Below are 26,472 nucleotides of genomic sequence, written 5' to 3' on the forward strand. Positions count from 1 at the left end.
CAAGAGATTTTTGTTTTTAAGATTCCCGTTCAATCCAATATGACTGACAGATCATGTGACCTATCAATTATTCGTGAACACCCCGGTATCCCCAAGGCTAGGGGAACATGTGGGTGAAGTTTCCCCTAGATCTGTCAAGCTGTTCTGGAGAAGAAGATTTTTTAAAGGTTTCTTCTTCCAAAAAAAATCATAGCTGCCAAACCATGTGACCTATGATGTCATAGTTGGAGAACTTTTTGTTCTTTATGGATCGGCGATCATACCTGTAAAGTTTTGCCTTGATCTGTTCAGCTGTTTTGGAGAAGAAGATTTTTGAAGGTTTTATGTCAAAAACAATATTGCTGCCAAACTACGTGAACCTCGACGTCATCAATTCCCCCCCCCCCACCCAATACATACAATTTTGCCCGAGACGACCATCAAAATTTTTCACACTGATTGGATAAAGCGTTCAACGTACGCAATTATGACATCATCAAAAAAAAAAAATCACACTTATTCCCCATGAGGAGTACTTGCCCTGTGCGAAGTTTCAGTTTTTCCCACGAAGCGGTTTCGGAGGTACAGAGGTCCAAAGTTTTTCCTTTCTCTCCAACCTAGCTGCCACACCATGCGACTTATGACATCACAATTTTCATTGAAACATTCTAAATGAGTCGTCACACCTAAGGTGAAAATTTTGTCTCAATCCGACAAGCGATAGCAGGGAAAACAGAAAATTAGCATGGACGGTTGTACGTACATAGGTACGGATGGACAACAGAAAAACAAAATGCCACTGGCGGCTTCGTCAGAAGAGGCACAACAAAGAAGACACCAGAGGGACAAAGTCAAACGGTTGGAAAGTCGTCCCACCAAGCCCTGGATACAAGCTATGAGAGTGAAAAGGTGGACGATGTCCCACCAACACACACAAACGGCATGCACGAACACATAAAACGATTGGAATAAAGTGTCACCTTATCTTCGAACAAAACATATCATCCCCCGTACATGCGCCCAAGTTGAGGACTCACCCGGTGCCACGTCCATACAGTTCGAACCATATCTTGTACAACTGCCACTTGAACTGACTTAGGTCGGCACTGGCAAGATTCTTCTTCACCAGGAAAGGGTGTGCAAGCTGCGAGCACACCACAAACAGAATAGGTACATATATAGTAAGGTATATCATTTTGGCCAGATGGTTTATTATTATTATTATTATTATTATTATTATTATTATTTTTAATGGGAGAATGCGCCGGAGCAGTGCGTCGCTGCATCCACTTTCGCAAGTATTCCAGGGACCTCCTTCTGGCCATCCCCCCAGGCAGATGCCTGGGCCATTCCCATCTCCTAGAGATGCCGATCAACCTGCTGCAACCAGGAGGAACGTGCTCGGCCCATCGGCCTCCTCCATTCACGAGGCTCCCTCGCTGAGAGTATCTGGTGAGCAGGATCAGCGTCAGGAAAACGAGCCACATGGCCATACACAGCCGCAGCTGATGCTCACAGACTATGCAGGTAACAAATCTCATTTGAGTCTCTCTCAGCAACTGCTCATTGGACACACAGTCCGACCAGCGATAGCCAAGGATTCTCTGAGGAGACCTGGTTCCAAAGGAATCAAGTCTCTGTCTCAGATCACTGGTCAGAGACCAAGACACATCTGCAGAGCAAGACTGGAAGCACCGAGGACCTGGAGACTCGGACTTTCGTCCTCCCGCACAGGTAACGGTAGCGCCATACCCCATGATCCAGTGAATCCATGACTCCCCAGGCCCGACCCAGACGTCTGTTGACCTCTAACTCACAGCCATCAGATAAATGAATATCACTGCCAAGGAAAGTGAATCTCTCTGTGACCTCAACATCCTCACCACAAATGGGTGCAGACAAGATAGCAGCAACCAAGATGTCATTGAAAGCCTGGATATTAGTTTTGAACCAGGAAACCCGTAATCCCAGCGGCTCCGACTCCTTATTCAGCACATCGAGGGCCCCTAAAAGGATATCTAAAGACTCTGCAAAGATGACTGCATCATCTGTGAAATGAAGGTCAGAGATCTTGACATTCCCAAATGATGCACCGCAGCCTGATCTTTCTGACATCCTCCCTAGAATCCAGTCCATACAAGTGCTGAAAAGTGTGTGGGCCAGTACACACCTGGATAACTCCAGTAACAACTGGAAATAAGTCAGAGATGGTAACATCACATCTCACAGCACTCTCAGTACCAGAGTATATTGAGACATCAGATTGATCAGTTTGGGTGGCACCCCACAAAGACCAAGAATCCTCCAGAGGGCATCCCGATTCACTGAATCAAACGCTTTACAGAGATCAACATCGTATAGGCTGCAAGCAGCCCCTGCCAAAACTCTCGTCTGTGTTCGGTGAGGACATGGAGAGCAAGGATACAGTCAATCGTTGACCTCTTTGGTGTAAAACCTGACTGCTCTGGACGCTGGTGCTCAATCTTATGGTGGCGAACCCGATCGAGAATTATCCGAGCAAAGACCTTGCCTGGCACTGAGAGCAGCGTCACCCCTCTATAGTTGTTGCAGTCGTGGCGATCACCCTTCCCTTTCCAGAGAGGGACAACAAGACCCCTCTTCCAATTCGTTGGGATGATGCCTGTGTTCCAGGCAGAACAAAGAACTGCATGCAACGACATGAGTACAGCATTTCCACCAGCCTTGAGAAGTTCAGCATGGATGCCACAGATCCCTGGAGCTTTACCCCATTTCAACTGGTTCACCACAGCCTGTTTCCACAAATTAAGGTGGACCACAGTTAATTGGAGGGTCAGCAATCGGGATTGTAACACCCCTGACATCCAACTCGACAGCTGGTGATTCAGACTGGTACAACCGCTCAAAGTAACCGGCCTAGGGGGGCTTCACTTCTGACTCCTCTGTCAAGAGCCCACCACCCTCTGCTCTAACTGCAGTACACCGAGGGACGGGCGTCGGCGAAAGCAAAGCGGGAATTCCCCTGTAAGCAGGACGAGAATCACTTGATCACCGGTAATGCTCGACGCCCCCTCACAGATTCCTCACACATAGGCCTCCTTGTCCACCCTTAGCGCACATAGAGTTTTACGCTTCAACTCCCTGAACAGCTCAACTCTGCCATTCAGCTTGGCCCTGCGACTCTGGTCAATGGTATCCAGTGTCCCTTGAGAGGCAAAATTATTCTTCACCCTCCAGAGAGTTCCAGGACATACACCGGCAACATCAAGGACGGTCGTCTTGAAGGCACTCCACAACTCTTCTGGATCTCCCAAAGCATCCAGACCCCCCAAATCTCCACTCAGCTTGTTCGCAAACTCCTCTAGCTACCCTCTCATCCTTGAGCTTGCCAACATCCAGCCTCGGCTGGGATGGTACCATTTTCCTGGACTTAAGCTGCAACTTCAGAGATGCTACAACAAGCCTGTGGTCAGTATTGAGGAACTGAGCACTCCGGTAGACCCTGCAGTTCTGGATCATCCTCCAGCGACCATCAACGAGCACATGGTCAATCTCCTTTGCCACACTGTCAGCGTTGGAATACTAAGTCCAGCGATGAGTTTGTTGGTGCTGATACCATGAACCAGCTACCCTAAGTCCATGACTTGTTGCAAAGTCAAGGAACTTAGTGATATTCTGGTTCACAGTTTCAGATCCCTGGGGAACAACACATGTCTCATAACCATCGCTATCAGTTCAAGTCAATGCATTGAAATCCCCCAAGACGAGAAGAGTATCTTGCCTGGGGCACTGATCAACAACAGACTTGAACGTGGCATAGAATGCGTCCTTCACGGTGAGATCACTCACCTCAGTCGGAGCATATACAAAGACCAGGGAAATGACACCCAAGGAGTGACGAATCCTAAGTCTCATAATACGCTCGTCGACCGGTGTTAGCTCAACTATCATCGGAGTCAACTTATTGGACACAGGTACAGCAAGTCCTTGGGCATGGTAACCATCAGAGCAACAAGACCAATAGTAGGTGTAACCACCTGCCATGATCTCGCCGCAATCCGGTCTCTGAACCTCAGAGAGTGCTGCAATACCGATGTCCAAACGCTTGAGCTCAGATGATAACATTTCAGACACCCAGCCGAAGGGACTGCCTCAGATTAACCCTAGGAGACCGCCGTCTGGTGGACGACACCTCAGCACCACTGCAACACACACGACCACAATCTGACCCGGGAAAGTTACCCTGTGGTTTCCCTCCTATCATCAAATATTGGGGGTCCTGAAGACTGCCCCAATCCTGTCATCCGGTGAGCTGCCCTGCGAAGGGAAGCTGCACAGGAGGTACTCCCACGGAGTGGGTTTTTAGATTTTTTAAATGCTTTTCGAATATTTTGTGGAATGAAGGGTTTTACGGTGGCCGGAGTGCAAATCCTGCCACCAACCTCCTAATAAAAAGTAACTCAACTGCAGGAGGACGTCCACAGATACAGTTGGGCACTAGATGTGGATGGCCGTTGGCTCACAAGGAGCTCCTCCGTCCTTTCACACGATCTTGTTCTTCATCATGCCTGGTGTTGGCTTAATGGTTTTGGGGGGTTGGCTTGGGATCCTGGGATCCTGAGTGCAAATCCTGTCACCAACCTCCTCATAAAAAGTAACTCAACTGCAGGAGGACGTCCGCAGACACAGTTGGGCACTAGATATGGATGGCCGTTGGCTCACAAGGAGCTCCCCGTCCTTTCACACGGTCTTGTTCTTCATCATGCCTGGTGTTGGCTTCATGGTTTGGGGGGTAGGCTTGGGATCCTAGGATCCTGAGTTGAAATTCCACTTGGCTGTTGAATTAATACCAGGTAAAGTTGACTCTGCCTGTCATCCTTCCGAGGTCGGCAAAATGAGTGCCAGCTTGCTGGTATCCTGTGTCGGAGTGACGACACATCCAGGATTGTGCCCAAGAGCCAAGGCAGCACCAACGCTCGGCACAGAGTATGGTCCCAATGGATGGATGGATGCACAGTTCTTCATCTTGCTGGGTGTCCATATCATACACAGTCGTCACCAAGAAACTTGGTGGGGGAGACGGTTTCGTCGCCGACAACCCAATCATGGAACAGGTGAGTACAGGTTTACACGGTACCTGTAGCAAGTCACAGATCGAGTCTGACCTCACCGGACACATGGTAATGCACACAGAAATGGGACAACTTGGGATGGAACAACGAGCTTAATGTCTCATATGAAGAAAACAGTAGAGGAGGAAACAAGCTGACACCTGAGTAGTTGAGATGCAAACACAGGAATCTGTGGACAAGGTGAAATAAGGTATGGTACACATTCATCCATTTAAACAGGGCAAAGACAGGAAGACTAAAACCGATTCCTTGATGGAAGGCCACCCAATGAGGTTACACCAAGTTGTGGTAAAGGAGATGGCATATGTGAACCGTAAGCGACCTAAACTTTGACCCACCTCCATGACCTCCGTGTGCAGAACCGCATCCAGAAAGCGACTGTTCTCGTCCTTCTCTTCAGGAGTTACTATTTCTCGGATTCCCGTCGCACTTTCATAATTATCGAGCAGGGCGATGAAGGCTATGGACGGAAGGATGAACACGACGGGTAAGCAGTTGACTCAACTGTGAATATTTGATTTCAACACAAACTTTTGCATATATTTACCTGTGAGGGCAGTTTGGTCATCGAGGCATACGCATCAAAGTACTCACCATGGTACGTGGGCTTCTCATGCAGATGATTTTCATCCACGAAGGTAAAGAGAGGGTGTCGGGCATAATCAGTGGCATTTCCTTTGCCCAACGAGACGTAACCAGCTCGACCCTGCAAATTGATGTGAAATAACAAAGAAAGATCACCTGCTCATTCTCCCAAAGTCACACTTGCATTCAATTGTCCCCTTATTCTCCTTATTGTGGAATTGTACGTCCCTGTGTCAGTTTTCTTGTCCTCACTTCAGTCTTTCAAATGTGCTGTCCATCACTACATCACCATTCACACGGTGGGATTAAACAGCAGTGTGTGTCCATCACTACAACTATGCTGTCATGGTCGATACACATGCATCATGTCTGGACGTCCAAGTTTTCACGTATATGGTGGGCTGGCAGGATGGCCTAGAGTTACGCACACTCGCCCCTGAGCTATCCAGCCTGGGTTCGAATCACGACATAGGGCGTCTTGGTGTCTCGCAAGCAATGTGAGTGCCGTTCCTTTGATGGGCGTTAAACTGGCCAAGACCATTTTAAAGGTGAGTACCCAGTAAGAGGGTGACGTATGAGCAACATGAGCAATGGAAGGATTTCCATAATTTTTTGGCGAGAAATAGTAGGATGAATCTCCGACGGTGTCGAAGCATTCTCTCTGAAAGACCAGTGACAAGTGGACACTGCTCTTTCATCCCACCGTGTGAATATTTCTCACCATACTTGTTTGTTATCATGAAATGGGATCGGTGTTTGAGGGTTTCCACACTGCAGTAAATATGCACCAAGTCTCAGGTTCCACATGGCCAGACGTTACACCTCTAACCCATGTGGCACAGGTATTGTGGTAAGTCAGTAATGACCATATTGCGGTCCTCACTTGCAGGTCGACGCGGTAGTCGTGTCCGGGAACCAGGCGGTTCTTGTCGGCTTTCCACAAAGCTTTGCACAGCTCCGACAGCTCTGCTTCATCCTGATGCTGATTGCTGCTCAGAGATAAATAATTATGTACATAATAAGGAGATGTACCATAAAAAATTCCCCACCACAACCCCAACCCCTCACTCACATACAGTGCCTTTAAAAAGTACCCAAACCCCTCAACTTTTTCACATGTTGTTGTTACAGCCTGAATTTAAAATGGATTTGATTTTTAAAAAATCGTCACCGATCGACACGAAATACCCCATAGTGACAAAGTGAAAACACGTTTTTAGAAACTTTAACAAATTAATTAAAAATGAAAAGCTGAAATGTCTTGCATCAATAAGTGCTCAACCCCTTTGCTGTCATGTCAGGTATGGGAGCATGTGCCGGAGCAGCGCGTCGCTGAGTCCACTTTCCGCCGGTACTCCAGGAGCCTCCGTCTGGCCATCCCCCAGACAGTCACCTGGCCCATTCCCATCTCCTAGAGATGTTGCTCAACATGCTGCAACCACGAGGCACGTGGTTGGCCCATTGGCCTCCTCCACTCACGAGACTCCCTCGCTGAGAGAATCTGGTGAGCAGGATCAGTATCAGGAAAATGAGCCACATGTCCATACAGCCACAGCTGATGCTCACGGACTATGCTGGTCACAAATCTCATTGAGTCTCTCTCAGTCACTGCTCGTTGGACACAAAGTCCGACCAGCGATAGCCAAGGATTCTCCGAAGAGACCTGGTACCAAAGGAATTAAGTCTCCGTCTCAGATCACTGATCAGAGTCCAAGTGTCACATCCATAGAGCAAGACTGGAAGCACCAATGACCTGAAGACTCGGACTTTCGTCCTCCTGCACAGGTACCGACAGCACCACACCCCATTATCCAGTGAATCCATGACTCCCCAGGCCCGACCCAGACGTCTATTGACCTCTGGCTCACAGCCAGCAGTGACATCAATTTCACTGCCAAGGTAAGTGAATCTCTCCGTGACCTCAACATCCTCACCACAAACAGGTACAGACAGGACAGCAGCATCCAAGATATCATTGCAAGCCTGGATCTTAGTTTTGACCCAGGAAACTCGTAATCCCAGCAGCTCCGACTCCTCATTCAGAAGCTCGAGGGCCCCCAAAAGGATATCCAGAGTTTCCGCAAAGATGACCGAATCATCTGTGAAATCAAGGTCAGAGATCTTGACATTCCCAAACAATGCACGGCAACTTGATCTCTCCGACATCCTCAATATAATCCAGTCAATACAAGCGCTGAAAAGTGTGGGGGCCAGTACACACCCCTGACGAACTCCAGCAACAACTGGAAATAAGTCAGAAATGGTATCACCACATCTCACAGCACTCTCAGTACCAGAGTAGAGTTCAGACATCAGGTCGATCAGTTTTGGTGGCACCCCACAAAGAGCAAGAATCCTCCAGAGGGCATCCCGATTCACTGAATTGAACGCTTTACAGAGATCAACATAAGCTGCAAGCAGCCCCTGCCGAAACTCTCAACTGCGTTCGGTGAGGACCGGAAGAGCAAGGATACGGTCAATCGTTGACCTCTTTGGTGTAAAGCCTGACTGCTCTGGTCACTGGAGCTCAAGTAGATGCTGGCGACCCCTATTAAGAATTATCCGAGCAAAGACCTTGCCCGGCACTGAGAGCAGCGTCACCCCTCGGTAGTTGTTGCAGTCTTGGTGATCACCCTTCCCTTTCCAGAGAGGGACAACAAGGCCCCTCTTCCAGTCAGTTGAGATGATGCCTGTGTTCCAGGCACAGCACAGAACTGCGTGCAATGATATGAGTGCAGCATTTCCACCAGCCTTGAGAAGTTCAGCATGGATGCCACAGATCCCTGGAGCTTTACCCATTTCAATGGGTAGCAAATTATTCCCCTGACATGATAGCAAAGGTGGAGTTCACCGCTGCCTGTGTTTCCACAAACGAAGGAGGACCACAGTTGATTGGAGGGTCAGCAATAGAGATAGTGACACTCCTGACATCCAACTCAAATCTGGTGGATCAGCCTGGTACAGCTGCTCAAAGTAACCGGCCCAGCAGGCCTTCACTTCGGACTCCTCCGTCAAGAGCCAAACACCCTCCGCTCGAACTGCAGTACACCGAGGGACGGGCTTCGAGGAATGCAATGTTTGAATTCCCCTGTAAGCAGGACGATAATCACTTGACCACAGGTAATGCTTTACCACCCCCCCCTCACCCCTCACAGATTCCTTGCACATAAGCCTCCTTGTGGTGTTTGAGAGTTTCCATGCCACAGTAAATACACACCAAGCCTTTGTGATAACACTCCAAATTGAGCTCAGGTGCAGCCAATTTCCTTTGATCATCCTTGAGATGTCTCGACAACTTCATTGGTCTACCTGCGGCCAATTCAATAAAATGGACGTTATTTAGAGGGGAACACACCTTTCTATATTCGGTACAACAGTTGACAGTGTATGTCAGAGCAGAAACTCCACCATGAAGTCCAAGGAACTATCCGTAGAACTCCGAGATAGAATTGAGGTGAAAATTCATTTTTTCACCTGTGCTGACGTAAGAGCGATGTACTCACGCCACATTGCCTCACGCTCGGTAAAGGTGTAGCGTCAGGAGCAATAACAACCACACCAAATAAAGGTACAGCATTAAGAGCAATAATAACACCGCACCAGGTAAAGGTAAAGCATCACAAGCAATAATATCACACCAGATAAAGGTATAGCAGGCGTTACGAGCAATAACAACGCAGAAGCGCGTGCCACGTTAAAGGCCTATTTAACAAGCAAGTCCACAAGCACACAAAAACAGTTTTAACCAAATAATGGAACTGGTGTGAAGACCCCACGGAGCGACCCTTGTCCGGATCATCGCGTGAAGACAACTCTCGAACCACGAAAGGAGCAATCGGACATGATTTCATACCCTTGAGCCATGGAGCGCCGCGGATCAGAGCGAGGGAGTGCAACAGTGAGCGAGTGAGTTGCACGGCAATTCCGTTATTCAGGAACTGATGTCACACACGCGATCCGCCCTCTCTGTCCGCCCTGCAGAGTCAGCATGTGGTGAAGGGGCCACCAGGATGGGACCGAGAGAGTGCACTTCGAGCAGTCTGCTCTAGGTTCGATTCCCGACCTGATGATCACTCGGCACATTGGTACTTCATGGGCAGGGTGTTGCATCAAGGAGTGCATCATTTCCTCAGGTCGACCCTATTAAAGCTGAGGATCCAGTCTGTCAGCATCATGTCGATGTCTGTGAAAAGCCCACACGTTATCTTTTCCCAAAGAGCAGGCCATTGTGTGTTGGCACCCTGAACAAATTCCACCCCCTTAACCAGCCGTGGAGCTTGCGCCTGTCCGCCAGCTGGTGGTGACCTCCCCAAGGAGTTCTCGTTGCTACCGCCAATAAATCGACGACAAAAGGGATCGGGCATATGGAAGTTTGAATAGCGGCTGGTAAAACGGCTGCTCGGGTTCAAAGGGTAAAGTTAATTAAACTTCGGTTAGTAGTATAGGCTCTGGGGAGGGGGGGGGGGTGTTTGTGTACATGACTCTTTTAGAGCGTCACCCTCATTTTTTTTGTTCTATATGCCAAGACCTTCAAAAAAAGTTTGGGTAACACCTCCAGATCGAGTACGTTTTCTCTGTAGGGTCCATCTTGGATTCGCAGTTGGCTTCCAGCAAACTATAATTGAACCAAAATGCCCATATTGGGTTTATATGGAATAAATCATTGGTAAACATCCATAAATTATTAATTTTGATTTACTTCAATTACTTATGCATTGCTTAACACATTTTAGCATGATAACACTTAACAATTACTTAACACATTATACATGTACTTCGTCATGCACTCATTGTGATAATACAGATCTGCTCCAAACACAGAATGTGGATCTTGAAGATCACAAGTTCGATCGAATAAGGTATCTTGGAAGAAGTTAGTTGCAGCAAGAAAAGACATAGCACGGTTGGATTCACTTATACGATATTTTGTGTACAGTTGTTTGTAGGATTTGTTATCACAGATAATGCAGTTCACAACTCGCAATCCTGTTGCTGTATTATCTGCATTAGGTCAGTGGCGAACTGCTTGGGAGCGAGAGCTTCTACCTTCAATTTTGTTCTGCTGAGAAAAAGATGAGTCTTGGCCTTGAACTAGATTCTTCTTAGTTATTCTGTCAAGAACTGTCTTCATAGTGTACTTCTTGTAACATTCATTAGTCACATGATAACAAAACCCATCTCCTTCAACAAGCTTCAATCTTTTGGAAACATGGTCATTGTGTATGCCGCTGGCTTCCCGTATCCTTTTACAGCCATTGCTTGTGCTTGCTATCTTATCATCACCTACTTTTTGGCAGATAATACATTTTGTTGCATCATAACAGATGTCTTGAGATGACATTACAAGAGTTGCAGACTCCATCATTGGCACTTTATCCAACTCTTCACAACCCTGAAAAAAATAGGATATTATTAGTACTACATGTTGTACATACTAGGGGAATTGGAGGCACAACCACACACTTAAAGTAAATTGGACAACTACCTATTTGGAATCAATGTTAGTTTTAATTTTGGCAATTGTATTTTACCCCCGTCTCCTCAGGGACATAACAGGTAAATACATGTAAACTATTCTGCACATTCTATATGAGGCACAACCACATACCAGTGTGTGGCTGTGTCCCAGGCCTGGGGCACAATCGCACACTGGCATGTGGTTGTGCCCCCATCCATTTACATGTAAGGTTGTGCCCCATGTTACATGTGTTCATGTTAATGAGGGTCTGTTTTTGTTTTATTGTTTAGGCAGAAAACATGACGATAGTTTCCATTCCATTCTTTCCCAACTTCTGATAATGTATAATTTATCATTTTCTTCATATTCATATGTATCCAAGAAATGATTTGACAAGTTGATACATTTAATATGTGCATAATAATACTTGAACTTGAAAACATAGGCCAAGGTCAAGGTATTGGAAACCAAATCCATTCAATTCCTTACCCTTAAAAATGTGATGATTTGACATTTAATTCATATTTCTATGTGTTCTAGATCAGGTTTTATTATATTTTACAAATTTCCTAGTTAATATCTGAATACCAATAGTTGACCCTGAAAGCATAAGTCAAGGTCTTTGAAACCAAATCCATTCAATTCCTTACCCTTAAAAATGTATGATTTGACATTTAATTTATATTTCTATGTGTTCTAGATCAAATTTTATGACATTAGACAATTTGTCTAATTATAGATAGAATTGGGGGATTCCCTCATTTTGGGGATCAGAGAGAATTGGGGGATTCCCCCATATGGGGGATTCCCCCATTTTGCTTTGAAATTTAAATATTTTGATCTAGATTTCACAATTATTCATTAAAATATTTCATTTTAAGAGATACAATTATTCTTTGATATTTCATTTACAACTTTTGACCATTATATTTACTTAAAATCAAAGGTGATCCATTAAAATCTTATCTTTTGTTTGCAGCATTGTTTTCTCTTCTTTTTCTGGAAAATCCAGTTGCCAAGAGGAAGTGACATCATAGTAACCTCACTGTGACATCATAGTTTACCTCACTTAGGCATCCCCAAACATGACATCATAGACTTTCATATCGCTGTAATTTATTAAAAATGGTCTGAGGGCTTAGGTATGTATTATACACGAATATGAAATCACATATGGGGAATCATTTGGTCACCTGATATTTGACCTTGAGTGAAGGATTCAAGGTCAAATAGACCCTCAACAGTGTTCCCTTTGTAAAAAAAATGTCCTTATCTTTCTAAAAAAAAATGGTCTGATGGCTCAGTTACATATATGTGTTATGAATAAATGGGAAATAACATATGGAATCTTTTTGTTACATGGTGGTTGGCCTCAAACAATGGGGTCAAGGTCAAATGGACCCTAACAGCATTGTCATCACAGTATTACACCTTTATCGAGGAAAAGCCCATATCATTCTAAACATGGTGTGATGGCTAGAAATAAAATATGGAAATCTTTTGGTACTTGACCTTGCCCCGGTATGTGGTTGTGCCCCAAGTTACCCTACATCTAATTAAGATGAGTGTCTCAATATAGTCTCTGTAGGATTGAAGCATATGCACATCACTGTTTTAGACCATTAATTAAAGCTTCAATGTTAAATCATGTCTACTTTTCATTATTTTGGCAGTCATTTTGAGGAAAATCTTGGGATTATGCTAATTAGATCAGCTAAAAAAATACAAAAATGTTACCAATGAATTCCTTGGGGTCAATAACCTATATTTAGTAAAAAAAAAAAATCAACTTTCCATGGCATTTAATTAAGGACATATCATCATTTGATGAAATACCGCAAAAGTGGCCATTTGGGGGTAGGGGTGACTTTGGTTTACAATGAGCTCTGTGGTCATCACACAGCCCCATTGTGAGAATATGAAAATCGAATTGCTCAGAGAACTAAATAATGAAACTTTTGGCCAAATTTATAGCTCTACTGACAATATTAAGTCATTCAGAGACCATCAAACTTTGAGCCACTTTCAAGTTGAAAGCTATTTTTGACTAAAATTACATAAAATGGTCATTTTCAACTGTGAACCAAGTTTTAAGAGAATAAATCATGCTAAAATGTGTTAAGCAATGCATAAGCAATTGAAGTAAATCAAAATTAATAATTTTTGGATGCTTAATAATGATTTATTCCATCTAAACCCAATACGGGCATTTTGGTTCAATTATGGTTTGCTGGTAGCCAACTGTGAATCCAAGATGGACCCTACAGAGAAAACGTACTTGATCTGGAGGTGTTACCCAAACTTTTTTTGAAGGTCTTGGCATATAGAACAAAAAAAATTAGGGTAACACTCTAAAAGAGTCATGTAAACAAACACCCCCCAGAGCCAGGAGTATAAACTTTCAAATCAATTTTTTGTTGTGTATAAACTGGTCTTGCACCAAATCACAAACCTCATGTGGTGGTTGTAACTTGGAACCCTATAACAGGAATACTGCATTGCACTTGGTTATCATTTCCAAGCCGGTCGGACTAGTAAAGCTCATTTGAAGGACACCGGTGGAACCACCATGTAAGGCGTATTAAATAGCTTAATCAGCACTTTCGTGCTGCGGGGTGCAACATTCAAGTGTGTTAAACTTTCAACCCACACCCACGTTTTAAACGTCCTGAATTACGAAATGGCAAGGCAAGAGCCATATACTTATTACATATGCAAACATGGCAGGATTTCTGACTCTTCAAACCCATTCACTCCACACATCCTTTCCCTGATGCTTATTCACAAGGTCCCTTTCCTTCTCACCCCACTACTCCCATCCTTCCCTGCCCTGCTGTCTTTGCATACACAATACACCTGATGCTCAAAGAGCACTAAGGTAAATATCATGCCCACCACCCTTCTCAAACCTAACAAAATACCCCTGATGGAAAGCTCGTCGCTATAAAGAACAGTCGGTCAGTGTCGGTGTACAAGTAAATACACCGAATTGTCTCAACTGAATGTTGAGAGGTTTGCCAACTGCTGTTGGAGAGCAGACGAAGCGACCTTTCCTACGTGAGCTCTTGCTTTGAAGAAGGGTTCACGGCCGAAACGTCACTTCACCTTCTTTCCCACGGACGTTAGCATTATTGTCTCAACATATGGTCAAAAAGATTCAAAAACGCCCCTAACCTCCAGCACCTTCCCTCCTGAGGGCCTTGCTCCCTGCAAGCAAACAAAGGGTGGCAAAATGAAAACTGTCCGATATTAGGTACATGTCACAACTTGCAATGTAAGCCTGTGCCGACACGTTCGGTACTATTGAGCACAATTAATGCACAGGTAAATAATTATTCACTTTCCGGACGTTCCCCGGTGTACAATTTATTGGCAGGTGCTTAGATTGTACGCTTCTGCCTCCGGCAAACAGGAAAACAAGCAAAATTGCCGACTAGCCAAAATGCTTTATTTTGCGTAACAAAGAACAACTGCTTGTTGCAATTGGAAAATACAAATAAAATAAAGCAATTGTGACTTGTCAAATATTTTGGTGGATGTTTCAACGATTACATGTTATTTGAGAAAGAAATACAATTTGATAAACATCAGGAGAAGAACTGAGGGCATGGAGGCTGTTGAAGTGGGAAGTAACTTGAAGCGTTGCTCTGAAAAACCCTGAGATATTGAGAGGTCCCGTCGGAGCTCCGAATGCAATGGCAGTCGTCTCGGGGTAGGAATCAATCAGAGTTCCACAAGCCACATGTATATGCGCCGGTTCCCTCCGCAGGCGCACAATGGAAGGGTGTGGTGCCAGCTGAGACCAGAAATCACTGGAACGGTCGCTGTCAGGACAGGCTGCCCCTACAATCGGTGTGGAGGAGAATGGAACTCGTGTTAGGTTGGACGTTGCCATAAAAATGGATATGCTTCCACCATCAATGTTTGGCAAGCAAAGTACGATGTATGCAAGGTTTGCATCTCAACCTTCAATTTGATATTTATCCACATTTAAACCTCAAAACACAAATCAATACCGAGGGAGCGTGACATGTACTACAGGACCTGCATGGAGAGGGAGTAAACTCAGACACCACGAGTGGTTCAAATGACAAGGTCATTCTTTGTGGTGACATCAAGTGTCAAAACACACAAAAAACTTATTTGCAGTACAATGGGGCACAAGGACATGCAATGATATTGAATTGCAAATTACACATCACAACACAACGGAATGCCGGTCTCCGTGAAGGTTCGTGTCGATGGACAAGTTAAATGATTTAATTTATCAGCTGGGGCTTAATTTGTATTTTCTCCAATGAAGGGTTAACGTTCAAAACATCAGATGGATACCATTTCACATGGCAGTTAACATACCCCAATTAACTCCCAGTTGATAAAATGAGTTGTTGTTCGTAAAGAGGATCAGGCAAACAACTGTCCTTAAACTTTTTCCTGATTCTTCATCCCAAACTCGCTTCTCGACTATATTAGGACCCTCTGTCTTGTTTTGTGACATACAAGTGCATCCCAGTCTTTTCTTCTTTGGGAGGGACATGTTGTGTTGTATTACGGGGACGTGACACACCTGTGATGGGCCTAGTTGCAATGGCCGTGAAGGCCGAGTCTCAGGTGTCAGGATTCCCTTTTTTGTGCTTTTTACAGGTGCCAGGCACTGATTAAACGCGAAGGGTACACATGCCTGATCGTGTGCCAAGTTGTGGATGGATAGGGTTCCTCGAAGCTTTCCAACGCAGCCAGTTGTGGCGAACAGACCCTCACAAACACGGCTCCATCTGTGAAAGAAGAGTGAACAAGGAATTATTTTAACCTTTGGCATCAAGGCAGATAAGTAAACAAAAATAAAACAGATTGCCAACTTGTTAAACTCTTGAATGAGGTATGGACATGGTTCAAAGCAAACAACTTCTTCTTCATTTGTATGCAGCATGAGGTTATGCCGCTGATGCAATGTCCTCTGCTGATTAGAGCAGGAATTTGTAATCAGTCCATGGCGTTGGCGATAGCTCGCCTACTCTACGCGAAGGACACATGGGGTTTAACGTCCACCAACGAATGTCGGCAGATGTTTAAAGTCCATCCTGGTTAAGGTCTATCCGAGGCACACACATTGATGAATCACCCTGCCTATGAAACACTGGGATGACAGTTTACAACTGGGTGGGGATTGAAGCCCAGGCTAGCCAGCTTAGAGGTGAGTGTGTGTACCTCTCGGCCATCCTGTTACCCCAAACAAACAACAATGTATGATGAAACTCCTTATTGATTTATCATCATCAAACCATTCTTACAAATGAAAACATTATTTTATAATTTAATCTCTGGTGGTGTATGATCAAAAAAAAAAAAAAAAAAAAAAAAAAAAAAAAATATATATATATATATATATATATATATATATATATATATATATATATATATATATATATATATGTGTGTCTGCTCCATCTAACGGATTTTAAAATCTATTCTTTTGTGTGAAATGTGATGGGGCATACTGTCCGTTTGTGCTCCCATAGGTTTTCGGATCTAGTGGACCAATGTACGGTCGTCATGCCCATCAAGGAGAAATCTGCATTTGTCACTGAATATAGCACTTGCCCATTGCCATAACACTTGCACATGTCCATCGGACAGGCTGATTTGACCATTGCATGCATGTATGTGTTGCAGTGCAGGTCAAATGCTTCTTCACCCGTTAGTTTCTGTCTGCGTTTCTTCTTTATGTCTTCCTGTTGTTTTACAACTTTTGAAACCAACTCTTGATGTTTCTTATATCTTCTTGCTCTTTCTTTCACATCCATTTATTTATTGGAAAATATAATTCACTGAATTATAAAGGTCAACAGGGAAATTTTCCTTTTCTTCATCATTAAAGTAGATGTGTTCAAATAAATCCTTTTCTTTAAATATTTCATCAAATTCTTTATTAACATTAATACGAGTTGTAATTTCTTCTTCACGAATACTTGTATCTCTGCTTTTCATACGTTTGCGTTGAGTTTCTTCATCAACATGAAAACCAAATGATAAAATAATAACTCCATCACCACTCAGATGTTTAATAATTTGTCTCATTCCTTCTGGATTAGTTTCTAATATCCCAAGACCACCAGATTTTTGTTTCTTTAACTCACTCTTACAATGTGAATATTTTGTTGTACCAAGAGAAACCTCCTCAAATATTTGACCTTCATTCCTCAATCGCATATGTTCCTCCACTGAAATATAGTAATAATCTTCACCTTCTACTTTTCCAGGTCTTATTACTCTTGTTGTTGATACAATAAGAAATACATGGTGGTTTTTAAGTAAATTTACAATATTCTCATTTGTACTATACAAGAACCTTGATTTATAAAAGTTTTGCCAGAAGCAGATTTACCCAAAAGATTTATAATCATAGTTGTCATTTATATATGTAATCGTTTATAAAATAAAAAAAATATATCCCTTAATATCTCATCTTGTTTCACAACAATATATTTATATTTTTCAGTCGTGTGCTTCATATGTGTGCCTAAAAAGTAATCCCCAAATTACTTTTTACTTCATAATGTAGAACAATTGTCTCTCCAAAAATTGTTTATATCTATTGAATTTAACTTGAATAAAAGAAAAGTATTAGCATTGTTTGTTATTGAGCGACGAGGGAGTTGAAAGTATGATTGACTAAGATAAATACAATTACAAGAAGAATGTCTCCCTCTTGTGTAGTAGCTGTCCATTACCGTTTGGTTTCTCTCATTAACACAATCATCAAAGATAACGAGGTTCTTTTTTGATTTATCCAAATCTTGGGGAGAAGGTATATCATCCGTATTATCACTAAGAATACAAGTTATCGGTTTTGATTTCTTTTTATATCTCTGTGTATCACAAAATAGTTGTATTATATCTTCAATGTTGTTATCATTTCGTTTGTTTTGAAGTTTAAATAAACTGATTATATCTTCTTTTTGAAGACCAGCATTAAAACCTTGTGAGAGTGGTTGATATTCAGGTTGAAAACTCGACTTTGTGAAAATTATTAAATTATCATAATCCAAAAAGTTGGGAGTAAGGAGCATCTTTAAAAGAAAGTAGGTTTTTCCACACCCGCTTGAATCAACTACGAGATCTTAATGGATTTGGAAAATTTTTATGGTTGTTAAATTTTGTCTTATTTTCCCAAATGGGTAAAAAATCATTCATTTATATATTTGGAAAACAGGTTATTACCTTCGCAAACGTTGTTGCGAAGGTTATGTTTTGATCGCTGTGTATTTATTTATTTGTGAATATGTGTGTTTGTTTGTTTGTTATTCGCATAACTCCAAAAGTATTGAACTGAATCGCAGCAAATTTGGTGGGATGATTGGTTATTATCAGAGGACCATTTGATTAGATTTTGGGAGCGATCGGGTCAAAGGTCAAGGTCATGAAAAGGTCAAAATCGTCTTTTTACCATAGCGCGGTCAATTTGTATTCAAATTGCATGCAACTAATGCCAAAATGTTCAGAATTCAATGCCCCATCTTGTGATATATGACATGACACAATGACGTAATAACCCTAATTAGCGGTTGGGAGTCAAAGTCCAGGGGGGGGGGTCACGACATTGCAAAATGTGCGGTTTTAGTCATAACACGGTCAATTCTTATCCGATTTGCATGAAACCAACACCAAAATGTTGACTGTTCTGTTCCCCACACTCTAATACCAATTAGAAAATTAAGAGTACAAAGGTCAAGGTCGAGGTCATGAAAAGGTCAAAATCGTCATTTTTGTACAATGAATGTTTGTTTGTTCACAATAAATAACTTATTTAGAAAAACAGAAACTCGTGTGTGCTGAATGCCCCTAAAATGCCAGAAAATAATCACTTATAATGTGACCAGTTGTCATCAGATTGACTTGACACCGACACCCAAAAAGGTCAGGGAGTTCATACAGAAATTGTACAATGTATGTAAATCAGTGTCAAACAGCAGGAAATTTAATGTTTTTAAGCCATCATAACACATATGAGATCGCAGATGTGGTATGGGATTAAATACCCTCACAATCAACAGTTTCTGGGGGGAGCAAAATGTAGCGTTGGCGAAGATATGCGCTCTACTGAGTGCCCGTTCCAGTTTAACATATTATTGGCTTTTTTAGAAACTCTATACTTTATTCTAAGTTCGGGTATAATTTCAAGATAATCCATTATAGACTGGATATATTTATGGGAAATGTGAATTCAAGAAGCATTTTTGAGGAAAATCAGGAAAACCACTTTTTCTGGGGTAGTTTTTCATGCTGAACACGAATCTGTTGTTTGCCGAGGCCAAAAATGCCTAATAAGGTCACTAATTAAGGTCAAAGGTCAATGAGTGCAAACTTCAAAAATTTTCAAAAAGTGTTTTATTTGACATCCTCTATCCAGATATGTAACTTATTTTACAATATTTTGTATAGTAGGGTTCATACAGGTATTCAAAATGTGAGAAAAAAAGGAAAATGTGAAGGAAAAATAATGCTATTTTGTTAATATCTCCGTACTGGAGCAACTTTTAGTTTTTTAATATACTGTTTCATTTCACTTTCATTTATATGATTAAATGCCACAAGTGAAATGGTTTGACTGACTCCTATCCATACGTAATTCCTAAGCAAGATTATTCTCAATTTTGAATTTCACAATTTGACTAATTAACCTCCTAATTAAGGTTAAAGGTCACCAGGTGCAAAGTAAACTTATGACGCAAACAACTGTTCTGACAGTCAATCATGTGTTCTTATCTCTCAATCAGATCCTACTGCAATCTGTCTGACCAATTGTGGGCAAGGAGAAGAGCTTGTTCACTGTGACACGACACCCTCCACCCACTCCACCCCCACCCCCAACCCCGACCTGCTAATGTCTACTTTACTTCGCCCTGTGTCGACATGGTATTTCTGCGACATTGCACTTGCAGGCATCAGTGCACAACTGGCTCCCCCACTTCCGACAAGAGCAACTATTAGTACTGCAACCTTTTGTGCAACTACCCTGCACAAGTTCTCTGCATCCCTTTGGAATTGGAGGCAAAGTTTTAAGAACCGGTGACAATTTACCATCCACAAGTCTCCATCCACATTCTGTTGGTGGTGGCAGGGATGGCATTGGGTTATGAGCTTCTCTCCAAATGAAACCTTGGTAGTTTGCTCGTTCTATGTGGAATTTTGCAGCGTCACTAGATGGAGGGAGGGTCTCCGTTGCATGACATTTGCTGAAAAGCTTAATCCGGGCTTGATTACAGTTCTCAGATGGTGCCTTGTAGATGTGGCAAATTAACTTTTCAGCATCTTCTGTGACCTGTTTTGAGGGTGTCGGAAACTTGCCAAGATCTTTGAGAAGACTGTTGTGTTCAAGGAAGATATCCCACTCTGTTCTCTTTGAGTGTCCTGAGAAAAAGGACACCGTGTCGCATCCTGTTACACTGTGAAATGCAGGTAGTATCTCATAGACATGATCGGCAAGTCCAAGTTCCCTCCATATGTCATGCACAGGAACATACTTCGGTTTCTTCATTGTTCCCGCTTTCATCCAAAGCCTCGTGCAAGACATTCTACCGAAGTTGGCGACCAACAACACCAAGACATCTGTGTCACGAGCTATGACCACAATGTTCGGTGCATCTGTTTGAAGGCAATGTAGAATCATTATAGAATCCGCCCCCTCATGATTGCTCTTGAGCAATGTTGTGTCCATTGCAGGGTCTGAACTCTGGACTTCTGTTTCTGAAGCAAAACCTCCACCAACAACAACTACTTTTTCAGGGGGTGCCGTGGCTATGAGAGCATTTGACAGGAACTGAGCAAGCTCTGTCTTGTTTTCAGTTGATGCAAGAAAGTCTGGCCATTTGTTGGGGAGTGGTACGTCCCTATCTTCAATCAGACGCCGAACTGGCCTGATTTCTTTGTACGTTTGGTCCTTGTTCCAACTTTGATGGAAATATCTCTGTACCGATCGAAGGTAACGTCAATTCGGCTGTAAGCCTGGCCTTGCCGGAAAATGAACTTCACAAATTCATCTGCATAGTAACCAAAGGTATTTGCCTTGCTTGGCTTTCCAAGTGACATGACTGCAGCTTGTCCATCAATGATCAAGCAAGAAGGCTCATCATTCGAGATTTCTGTGGGGCAGGTTACACTTTGGATAAGAATGTCAAATAAGTTGGCTTTAATGCCAGATCGAAGTTCACCAGATATTTCAACAATGCTAATTGGCACGTTCATTAACTCACGGTTCAGTATTCTCGCCAGGTCTACCGGTCTTCCAGCTCTGTAGGCTGCAATTAGACTCTGCAAGAAGTTTCTGTCTGCTTTTGTGCTTTCTGTCTTTCCACTTGGCGTCTTTGTAGCAACATCGTAGAGTGTTGCAAAGGTTGGAGCCTTCACCTTTTGAAGTGCAGAACGGAACAAGTTGGTGGATGACACACGTCTCTCTTTGACGAAACTCTCCAACTTCTGTTGCCCAAGCGTTTCAGCATTCAGCAGCGACTCTTCTATTTCAGAAGTCGCAACATCTTCTGTTGCGCAGTTAAGGAGCTTGTTTGGTCGACCAGTAGATTTTTCAGCAAATACTTTGAATCGCAAGAGAGTTTGAAGGATTCGTTCCTCATCGGAGTTGTCACGTTTAGTGTGGGAAGAGGTGGCTTCATTAGGGGTGTACCCAGTGTCCACTCCAACGTTCATAATTTCATACGTCTGCATTGAAATGCGCGTCCTGTGGTTGTATGAGAGCGTCCATCTTGCCAGGGCTGAATTGGTTTTGGTTATTCCAATGATTCCACCACTCTATTTTCCCAATTCCATTGAGCCATTCCAGGCTATGATCCGGATCGACTTGGTTGAAACTTTGGTCCGATCCTTTCACAACAAAGTTACCAAGGCGGAACTCTTCCTTCACTTCTGGTGGGAGCTGATGCATCTGTGACAGGTAAACACAGCCCCATCTTGCGTAATTCATGTGATCGTATCGGAAGAAGAATGGCAACATTTCTCAGAACGATTCCAAATGTAGTGTCCACAACCCTGCTCTCTGTGCCCGAACGAAAGCAAGCAATACAGTTACCATCCTTAAGTAATCCCACCAAAACCTGAAGTTTGGATCACTCTGTCGATTTTCAACGAAGACTGTGAGGTGCTGCCGAAAGGTCTCAGAACCCACAATATCAAGTAAGCTATCGAAGTCTTTGCTGGCTAGTGCATCCTCCAGGGTTTGGCAAGTTTTGGGATCTTGTTTATGGAGGTCAGTTGTGAATTGCGGCATCAAGATTTGCCACTGCGCTTGCCAAGTTAATTTGTGCGCCCTCATTGCCTTTGCATATGATTTTCCATCTTTAGCCTTCTCAGCCAAATTTGGTCCAAGTAAACCACTTTCAACGCACAGTTCAAGCATTCCAGAATATTCTGTGTGTTGCCCTATCACTTTCAAAAAGTTCATAGTGATATATAACCCACCTAATCTTGGAATTAGGGTATCTCTGAAGTCGGACACTGACCATTTCAGCTCCATAAGTTGGGGGTACAATGCCTGATCAACTGTGATCACAGCGTAGCGGTTTTCTAGAGCCCTTGCGACATGTAATGCCCTTCGTACCATGGTGTTCAAAGTTGAAAGTTCATGAGCTGGGGCTAGTATGATTGGCATACATCCAATGGTAGTTTTGGCTATCTCTGACCTTGTGCTGTGCAACTGATTGAACGTGGTCCAGGAACCTTTTTCGTCCTCTCCTTGCCGAGATGTTAAGAATGCCATGTCCCAATCTACACTGTCTTGTAGAGCACTGGGAGTATCTTTCTCCCTCAGAAACCATCCTGTTTCAACCCCATCGAAATCAGGAATGAGGGTGTCCTTGTTGATAAACACCTCATGAATCTTTTCAACTGAAGGTGGGATATCCAAAGTTGATGTATTGGATGGTTTGATGTCTCTAAGACCACTTTCAGCAGGTGGCCCCCTCTGCCAGGCAGCAAACTGTGTAGCGTGAAATGTATTCTTGCCCTCTAGGGTTGAGTCATTGATATCAATATTGTCATCGGAAAAATACACAAATCTTCCAGAGACCAGGTTGCTAGGTACCACCGCCCCAGTTTGTGGATCAATCGCTTTCAGAGTGTTTTCAGCCATTGATGTGTCATACTTTAGAACCCGGTTGTAGCTGATTATGTGCCCAGCATTATGGAATAGCTCAACCAATTTCTTTGACCGAGTTGATTGGTGCAGTGTCATACCCATTCCAACATCTTTCGGCGGTGCTTTCTTGTCTCCACCATAGATCATATCTTGCCCAATGCCAAGGACCCTTGATTTCTTCACCCAACTAATTTCAGACGTTTCACATTCATCAAACTCAGCATCAACACCACTTTGGCCACCAAGCAAGATATTGACAAACATGTGTACAGATGGCGGTATACTTGCCAACTCTGCTTCTTCACTGACATCACAGCCCTCGAATGCAGGATGTGACATGATATCACTGCGGAGTTTAAGAGCAACATGCACTAAAGATAGAAAATCATCATCCTGTTGTCTAAATACAGGAATATTTTCTGCATTGTTCTGACCACACACCATTTCTGAAAGGGGTATGTGACTGAACTGTCTGGGAAGAAGCAGAGTTTGCCTTTCTGAAATAGCTACATTTCTTGGCACAAGAAATTCATAAGTGTCCCCAATGTACTTTGACAAAGTTTCTTTGAAAGTGCCCAGTCGACTAACATACGATGCAGGAATCGTGCAGTCGCACTCACTGGTTAGTTCTTTGTACCTCTCGAATACTACTGACAGTTCAAACACGTGTCCTTTCTCAGCAGAGTGATGCAGTTCTTGACACAACCATGACATGGCCATGTCAGCTGCTTTGCTCACGGCTTCTGCCCTTTTTACATCCCTATAGAACTTTTTAAGGCAGTTAGCATGATAACATGCTTCAGCAGAGATCAAATCATTCTCAGTTGCAGTTCGGACTAAGATCTCATGTAAATTGAGCTTTTGCTATGATGTCGTCACTCACGTCGAAGGTTGTGACACGACTTGTCTTCTGCTTCCTATCGAATTTTTGGCAGAACATACACAAAGTCCAGTCCACCTTAGTAGCACTACTGCATAAAAACCGGCGTCCCTCAACTGAAACACCCTTTTTTTCATTAGCTTGCGCTTTTGCCGGATCTTTTGATTGCTCCTTTTCTAGCTTAGCATTTATTTTCCCCTTATGTGTGTATGCTGAGTTACATAGTTTGTGCCATTTAAGTTTGGGGATACTGTCTTGAGGCTCTGCAAAGAGCGATGAAAGCCTGTCCACAGCTGGCCGAAATTCACAGTGCCTCAGTTTGCATCGGAGCTCAGTCGCCTCTCTGATGGAAGCAATGCCTTGGTCTGTCTGGTTGAAAACCGTGTCTTTAGCCCGGCTGCATGGCTGGCATATGATACAATGTTCAAACATCACATCCTCACGCTGTCGCTTGAGGCTTGCAATAGGTTCCATAGTTGCCTGGGGAGAGAAACAAAAACCTGACTAAGCTCCAGGCATGCATGTTCTGATCATGAAAAGTCCCCCCGTACTGCAAAAATAGCTGGTGCTTGCCCTGGCTCCCGCTCTGGCTTCAGATTTAGTACAGACAGCAGTCTAATCAACAGCATAGCAGTAGATGCACTCATCACTCGGTCTAGGCCCACAACCTGTGCATCTGTGGGTGTATATGATGTCAAGCATGTCTGGCCATGGATTCATTTACTGTCACTTTCACTTTCATTTTCATTCATATTTCTGTTTGATAAAACTTGAAGAGGATCCCTACCTGTTCTTGTAATGCCTTAGGCACGAACTAGATGGCTAGGCTATTAGATTCATTCTTCATTTAGGGCTACTTCAAGAACACCCTATTTGAATGGAAATGGAATGTCAAAGCATGGCTAGTGTGAAATGTAGCCGACTTCACATAGATGGCAACACTGTCAAGTTGAGTGGACTTGGAGAAGCCAAGGGGCAAAATTACCAGTAGCTGTGAGGCAAAATGTAACAATCGCCTTTCATACTCATTAACCTTGAACCTATATGCTTAATATGCAAATTAGGTCATTAACACATCTGTCTTATTCACCATAGGATATCACACCATCAGCAGAAGCAGAAAACCCTTCCTTACTGTAGACGTAGGAGTAAAAAATGCAAGCAAAATGTATACCTCCACACAAAATTAAAAGTTGCACCGTTACAGAGATATTTTCAAAAGTGTGTAATTTCCCTGAACAATTTCCTTTAATTCTACAATTTTGATGACCTGTTATAGCTTTACCTTACAAAATATCACAAAATAAGTAACATATATGGACAGAGGATGTCAAAATAAGCATTTTTTGAAAAATTTTGAAGTTTGCACTCATTGACTTTTGACCTTAATTAGTGACCTTATTAGGCATTTTTGGGCTCGGCAAAAAACAGGTTCGTGTTCAGCGTGAAAAACTACCCCAGAAAAAGTGGTTTGCCTGCTTTTCCCCAAAAATGCTTCTTGAATTGTAAAGAAGCACATTTTCTGATTTTTTAACCAGTCTATTATTTTATTGATGCAATATCTTGTGTTGATATTTCCCTGAAAATGCCAATCGTGAATAATATATAACAACAATCCTTTGAACATTTCTCCAATACATTCAGTTTCTTCCATTGTAAGGAAAGGTGTGTTATCACCCTCATACTTTACATTCATTTCTCCAATCAATCTTGATAAGTAATTGATCTTTGGTGTAAATCTAAAAGAATTATATTCCTTTTTATATATTATTATTAATTAGAAGATAATCACAGAATATACATTGTTCATAGGCTTTTGACTCTGTATTTAACCCCACTCTATTACATGCAGGACAATTCTCAAATTTGTCATATGGAGAATCAGGAAATTCAAGGGGCTCAATATCTCGTATACTATTCATATTTATAAAGTAAAACTTTGCTTTAACTAAAATTCATCTTCGGTATCATCTTCAGTTCTTTCATTGGTGCTTTCACAATCATCTATAAAACTACTTTCATAACTATCGTTTGAACACAAACTCTCGGTTTCATAACTGTCTTCTGTTGCAACAGAGATACTATCATCACTCTCATCTTCAAAATCTTCAGTTGAATCATGACTCATATTTAATTCATAGAAAAAAACATTACCATCTTTATCTATGTCCTTTTTTTCATTCACAGATTCAATGACTACATTTTTTATATTAAAGGAAATTTTAAAATGATCCTTAATTACTATTGAATGAAATGTCATTTCACCTGATATATTACCATCCTTTATTTCATCAGGATTTACATCTTCAGG

General features: G+C 42.7%; 3 protein-coding genes across 3 annotated transcripts in view; all 3 read right to left on the minus strand.

The window, feature by feature from the left end:
• The window catches only part of LOC147025530 (poly(U)-specific endoribonuclease-B-like), a 30,691-nt gene extending 21,007 nt beyond the window's left edge, over positions 1 to 9,684 (minus strand). Inside the window, exons 1-5 of the mRNA XM_085886556.1 lie at positions 9,529 to 9,684; positions 6,559 to 6,664; positions 5,685 to 5,796; positions 5,429 to 5,550; positions 1,017 to 1,123 (exon numbers count right to left, since the gene is read on the minus strand). Coding sequence (XP_085742682.1) covers positions 1,017 to 1,123; positions 5,429 to 5,550; positions 5,685 to 5,796; positions 6,559 to 6,664; positions 9,529 to 9,539 — 458 coding nt within the window. The 5' untranslated portion in view covers positions 9,540 to 9,684. The remainder of the gene's footprint in view (positions 1 to 1,016; positions 1,124 to 5,428; positions 5,551 to 5,684; positions 5,797 to 6,558; positions 6,665 to 9,528) is intronic.
• A 4,880-nt stretch (positions 9,685 to 14,564) lies between these two features.
• NUP37 (nucleoporin 37) overlaps positions 14,565 to 26,472 on the minus strand; it is a 394,802-nt gene continuing 382,894 nt past the window's right edge. Inside the window, exons 8-9 of the mRNA XM_085886554.1 lie at positions 15,815 to 15,908; positions 14,565 to 14,976 (exon numbers count right to left, since the gene is read on the minus strand). Of these exons, the coding sequence (XP_085742680.1) occupies positions 14,857 to 14,976; positions 15,815 to 15,908 (214 nt within the window). The 3' untranslated portion in view covers positions 14,565 to 14,856. The remainder of the gene's footprint in view (positions 14,977 to 15,814; positions 15,909 to 26,472) is intronic.
• LOC147025532 (uncharacterized) lies at positions 20,018 to 24,635 on the minus strand. The gene is given in 3 exon segments (XM_085886558.1): positions 20,018 to 20,476; positions 23,015 to 24,131; positions 24,133 to 24,635. Coding segments are annotated over 3 exon segments (2,070 nt in total). The 3' UTR covers positions 20,018 to 20,026.

Source organism: Eptatretus burgeri, chromosome 6 (genome assembly GCF_056783735.1).
Source record: "Eptatretus burgeri isolate ZD-2024b chromosome 6, Ebu_testis_v1, whole genome shotgun sequence".
Classification (NCBI taxonomy): Eukaryota; Metazoa; Chordata; class Myxini; order Myxiniformes; family Myxinidae; genus Eptatretus; species Eptatretus burgeri.